The 5,864-nt window shown below is 52.8% G+C and overlaps 2 protein-coding genes across 2 annotated transcripts in view; one reads left to right on the top strand and one right to left on the bottom strand.

Annotated features, from left to right (window-relative positions):
• Positions 1-1,209, bottom strand: part of SYF2 (SYF2 pre-mRNA splicing factor) — a 69,295-nt gene extending 68,086 nt beyond the window's left edge. The window contains exon 1 of the mRNA XM_009648562.2: positions 1,090-1,209. Coding sequence (XP_009646857.1) covers positions 1,090-1,209 — 120 coding nt within the window. The remainder of the gene's footprint in view (positions 1-1,089) is intronic.
• Positions 1,210-1,264: 55 nt separating this feature from the next.
• Positions 1,265-5,864, top strand: part of RUNX3 (RUNX family transcription factor 3) — a 63,690-nt gene continuing 59,090 nt past the window's right edge. The window contains exons 1-2 of the mRNA XM_009648563.2: positions 1,265-1,322; positions 2,097-2,140. Coding sequence (XP_009646858.1) covers positions 1,265-1,322; positions 2,097-2,140 — 102 coding nt within the window. The remainder of the gene's footprint in view (positions 1,323-2,096; positions 2,141-5,864) is intronic.

Below are 5,864 nucleotides of genomic sequence, written 5' to 3' on the forward strand. Positions count from 1 at the left end.
CATTCCAGGCCAGGTTGGATGGGGCTGTGAGCAACCTGATGTGGTTAAAGGTGTCCCTGCTCCTGCAGGGGGGTTGGGCTGGGTGACCTCTAGGGGTCCCTTCCAACCAAAACCATTCTATGATTCCCTGTGGATTTTGGTCACTCAGACTTAGTTTGCATTTGTTTTACTCCATCGGAGAGCCCCCTTTGCTTTTTCTTATGAGGAGAAAAAAAGGACAAATATCATCTCATGTTTCAATTCAACATTTCTTCCCCTTTAGGGAAAAATTCATCTCCGAGGGTGATAATGGCAATTTTCTATGAGAAAACCCATCGGCCTCAGGCGTTCCTGGGCCGCTCCTATTCCAGGCATGAGCACCCATTGGGTGCTGGTATTTTTGTGGTCCAGCAAAAATGGCATCTTTAGGTGCTCCTGGAAATTTGCTGTGCTGGTATTACTGGCTTTATTATTTAAAAAAATAAATAAATAAATAAAAATTATCTGCTGTTATTTGGGCAAAGCAGGAGCTCAGCCGTAGCCACTGCCTTCCTCCTCTTCCACCTCCTCGCCAGCCATCTCCACCTTCCCCGTTCCCCCAGTGCTGTTTATTCTGCTGCATGTGCTTCATATTTTTGCTTAATACTAATTCACATAAAATCCTTGTGAAGAAGAACCACCCATCTACACATATGGAAACAGTCTCGGCACGCAGTCCCCATACCCAGCTGGGAGTCAGAAAGCCGTGTACAGCTCAAAATTAGGATACAGACAAGTGGTGAATGTGGGAGAAAAGGCAGTTAAAAGGAGAAAACCACGGCATGTAAATGGGTTATTACTTCAATCACCCAATTAGGAATCTATGGGCTCTCTTCTTCATTTCTTCTAAGGCAACAACATAATTAATTAAAGTGAAATGTCTTCTCTGCTCCCGTCTGTCACTCAGCCACGAGTCCGAGCGAGCCTCCCATGAACCGCCACTGACAAACCATAAAATTATTAGTAAAAAAAGTAAGGGGGGGGGGGAAAAACCCCAACCCCAGCACCCCGAAGCCACAATGATATCGCCGGCCCGTTGACGCCACGGATCAGGTGACGCCAGTCTCCCACCCAGCGGATGCCGAGCCGTCGGCTCTGCCGTGCCGACCACAGAACCACCAGCCAGCCGGAGGCTACCTGCGCTGCCAGCGGGGTTTTCCTCTTCCTCTCCCTCGCTGCCACCTCTTCCATCGCTCCTCTTCCTCCTCCCATCCCTCCAGGGGAGCCAGGATAAGGGACAACAGGGATGGCTTCCAACAGCATCTTCGACTCCTTCGCCACCTACTCCTCCGCTTTCCTGCGCGGTGAGTACAGACCGGCCTCTTTCGTTCCTCGGTGGCAGGAAACGTCATCGGGTTTTGCATTTATTTTATTTTTTTTTTTTTTTTGCAAAGAAGCAAACTGGCAGCGGGCTCTGATGCAGCTTTGGGAAGGGTCGGGCTGAGCGGTGCTGGGATTGATTTGATGCATTTGCTGCAGTCCAAGTTGTTGGACGGGTGCAGCCCAAGGGGAGCAAAAATCTGCAGAAATATAAATTGCTTCTAGAGAGAAACCGGTTTGCAAGGAGAGAAGAGCTGGGGGAGATTAGGGCTGTGTTAATGCTTACAACTTTATTTGTTTACTTTATATATGCTATTCCAAATATGAAAACACATGGCAACTGTATATAGTGCTTTACTAAATATATAACTCCGTTGGGCGATGAATGGGTTCACTCCTCCTGGCCTCTCTGCGCACCCCGGGACACGATGCTCTCATCCCTCCCGGCTGCCTCGGGACAGGCAAACTGCCTGCCAGAGGCAGTCGCTTCTCCCCAAATTTCTTCTCTGAGTGATCCCAGCTCCCAGCCAGGATCTCAGGTCCTTGGACTTGAACCCGCCTTCATTTCACAGCTGCCGTCCTCTCGCCGTAGCCCCTCTGCGGCCACGCTGCTCGGGGTGAACCGGGCGGGCAGGCGGGGGCTGGAGCTGCTGGGACGGTGGCTCCCAGGTGTGTGCCGAGGCCTTTTTGGGAAGAAGCCAGGGGCTTGCTAATGCATCCGGCTCTACAAATCTCCGCCTTTTCCCTTCTGGAGGCAGTTCAGGAGCAAATGCTCGAGCTGGTCGTGGCTGCGAGGACCCAGGTCCTGAGCGATGGCTCGTTGCAGTGAACCTGAGAGGGTCAGGGGAGGGACATCATCAATCCTCCCCCCCTCAAAGAGCAGAACGCAGCAGGTCACCCAGGAACATGTTGCTCCAGAGCAGATTTTGGCCTGGTTTTGAGAACACAAAAGGTTACGTGGCCTTTTGAGGCGGATCGGTGGTGTCAAGCTGGAGTCTTCTTCCGAGCGGAGGGTGTTGGAGAGGCAGCAGCAAGAGCCAGGGATGGGGCTGGGGGGCAAATCCCGGCCAGCTTCCCCAGCCTGGATGCACCATGCCGGAGAGCAGGGCAAATAAGCAGAACGGTCCCGTTCATCTGAATGCCCTCTGCTCAGAGATGGTGGCATTATAAATGTGTCCTTTGTACTTTATGCAGCTAATTAAAGGCAGTCCCATGGCAAGGAAATAAGAGAAGTTTATAAAAAACATTTGCACGGTTCTTTTTAATCTATACTTCTCCCTCCGCAAGCCAGATGAAGAAATGCCGGGGTTTAACTGGGCTTTCTCATTTAAAAATAAAAAGAGAGCAAGCAACAGAAATATCACGTCTTGTAGGCGATTTCCATACAAATAGAAGCTCATAAAAGCAATAAACATCTTTGTTTCAGACATAATTTTTTATTAAATAGGGAGGAATAAAACGATTGCACCAAGGATGGCATAGGGCCAAAGGGTGAAACATTTGTTTAGTATTAGGACAAGAAATCCTTGTTTTCTTTAAGGAGCTCAGCGCGTCTTCTCCTGCCCAGCGAGAGTTGGGCGAGTACTGCAAAACAGTCACCGGCGTTCATTGAAATTCCTCATGGCTTTGGGGGATTCAACCGCACTCATAGTTTTTGTTTGCTTTTCTGGGCACATCCATGAAAATGGGTGTTTGTTTGCACAAATATTTAAGGAATGAAACGAAAAATCCCAAAGGTATTCACTAGTTAGTCTGGAAACTTTTTTTTTTTTATAGAAAAGGGATTTTTATTTTTTTTTTTGGCTTTACAATGGGGCGGGCGAAGGAGCCCCACGTGGGAGAGCGGCACCAATCCCCACTCACACGTGCTGGATTCATGACTGAGTAAAATATCCGGCGGGGACTGAAATAAATTTGCCTCCAGTTGATGGTTTGGGGGATATAAACCCCATTTTTGGTGGCCAGCGCTGGCTTGGGGCCTTGGGGGCTGCCCTCACATCTCATCACTACTTTTGGAGACCAGCCTGAAGTTGTAAGATAAACTGGGCTGAACTGGGGGGACTCCCCTGCTGCTCCCAATAGCCAAACCCCGTGGTGGGTGCCAGCCTGAGCTCCCGGCGCAGCACATGGGACCTGACCAAGGGATGGCCGCGCTCCTCTGCAGGGCTGCCAAACACTTTCCTATTTTATTTTTTTGGGGGTGGTTTTGGGGGGTGTTTTGGTTTTGGGTTTTTTTTTTTCAAGGAAAAAATAACTGCATCTTTTTCTGCTCCATCCGAGCACCCCGTGGTTTGGCTCCTGGGTCCAGCTGTGCCCTCCTGGGACCTCCGGCGCTGCCGTCACAATGGCAGCCGCTTGCCTCTAAGTCATCAAACCACAAATGTCACATCTGTGAGTCAGTTTTTGGTTACCAATGGCTATCAGGACGGGGAGGCCTCAGCCACAGGGGCTGGGTTCTCAACAGTGGTTTATCTTCCACTGCATTTTCAGTGGAAACCTGCAGGGACGGCCACGGGGTGCAACGCTCCGCGGGGCCACCGAGGGAGGAGCGAGGTGTCAGCGACTTGGATGCTCTCAGACCTGTCAGTTGAGGGCTGGGAGTTATTTTGCCTTGGGGTGAGCCCTACGGAGGCTTGCTGGTGGCTCAAGCTGGCTCCTTTGCTTGGGACACCCATGCTGGGCTTGTTCACCTCTCCCTAGCTCAGGTCACCAACATTTGACATTTTTTCCTTGACCTTTGTAAATCTAAAAGCACACAGGAACAGCTTGTAGCCATCACTGGCCATCCACGCTCCCCAGTGAAAATGAAACGGCGTTATAGCGCTCTTTTTGCCTCTTTCCCCATCACGTTGGTGTCCTCGTGGGAGGCTGGCCTCACCCCACCGCCTTCCCCAGGCGGCTTCATGCCCTTGCACAGGATGCAAAGGGCACCACGCTGACATCCACGGAGGGAATTTTACTATTTATTTTTGCAAATGCACCAATGTAGGCTTGCTCTTGGCCATGACGCAGTGCTCAGTGCTGCTCTGAAGGAACTGGGACTGATCCTGGGGGTTAGTCCCTGCTTTGCGGCTTCTTGTGGGTTCTCCTGGTCCTCGCCTCTGGTTGATCATGGCAATTTTTCTCCTGTCTCTGCATCTTCTTCTCCGCTTTGCTAGAGGGAGTGGGTGGTCCATGGGGGCGCAGGGAGCCTGAGGGTCCCTGCTGGCCCTTCACAGCCTCGTTAGCCTAATGAACAGGCACGGTTCTGCCTAAAGCGGGAGCATGGGGGCTTGGAGGGTCCCTGCAGAGCTGCTCTGCCCTCAGGGAAGGCAGCGGGCTGTGGCCCTGGGGCAGGCAGCCTTGCCATGGGGGTCTCTAATCCCCCCAAGAACATTGTCCACCCCATAGGAGAAGAAATGAGCCATGATCCCATGGGGGACCCACCTCATCCCCAATACATGGCAGCTTATATGGACAAACTGGCTTCTCCTGGTCACGGATCTGCCCCAGCAGATGCTGAAGGAGGAGCAGGAGGAACCCCTGCGATGGTGGCCCTGGTGCTGGTCACCTTTGGCTTCTGAAAGTGGGCAATGCCGACTGCCCTGGTGCGCTGGGCCGCCGTCATTTCTTCTCTGGGAGGTTGCTGCCTCCGTGCCTTTCCCCCATTTGCACGATCACGGATTAGTCAGAGTTGCGCAATTGCTGCACTGGGGGCTGTGGTCTCAGGCTGGAGCATTTTGGGGCACGGGGAAGCCACCCCAGTGCTCCGGCCGTATGCCAGCACGGTGCCTCCTCTCGCTGCACCCCCAAGTCCCCGGCAGCTTTCCTCGCCAGCCAGGGAGGGGGCGATGGCCCCAGCTCATCCCGAGCAGAGGTTGCTTTTTCCACCCTTCCCGTAACTGGCCACTGCAGGATTCCCGCTGGGCAAACTTCCTTTTAATGGATTTCTGTGTTTCTTCCTAACCACAGAAAACTGTAACCCGGACAGTTTTTTTAAGGTGTTTTTTCCTCCTCCTGTGGCGCCGTGCGCTGGGCAATGCCTCCGGGGGAGGCTGGGTGAGCGGGCACCGGGTAGCACCGTGCACACGTAACGGTGTCGCTGAGCTTCGCCGTCACATTTCCCTAAAGGCAGGTGTTTTGTCTCATCCTCTACCACCCCAGGTGATTTTTTTTTTTTTTTATTTTACATATGGGTAACTAAGGTCCCTACCAGCATGATGGCAGCGCGTGACACCGGGGCTCTGCGGTGATTGGGTGCTGGGGTGGGAGGCACGAGCACATGGACCGTGCCTGCCCGCAGATATCAGACACCTTCCCTGTGTCTGCAGCTGGGAGAAGCAAGGCAGGGCCTGCGTGCTGGGGCGAGGAGGGATGCCCCCAGAGATCTCGTTGGACATTAGGGAAAATGTCTTCACCATAAAGGGTTGACAGGAGCTGGAAGGTGCTGCCCAGGGAAGGGGTCGAGTCCCTGTCCCTGGGGGGATTTAAAAGCCGGGCAGACGAGGTGCTTAGGACCAGGGTTTAGTGGTGGGATGGCAGGGGTA

This window comes from Egretta garzetta, unplaced genomic scaffold (assembly GCF_000687185.1).
Source record: "Egretta garzetta isolate BGI_Z169 unplaced genomic scaffold, ASM68718v1 scaffold101, whole genome shotgun sequence".
NCBI lineage: Eukaryota > Metazoa > Chordata > Aves > Pelecaniformes > Ardeidae > Egretta > Egretta garzetta.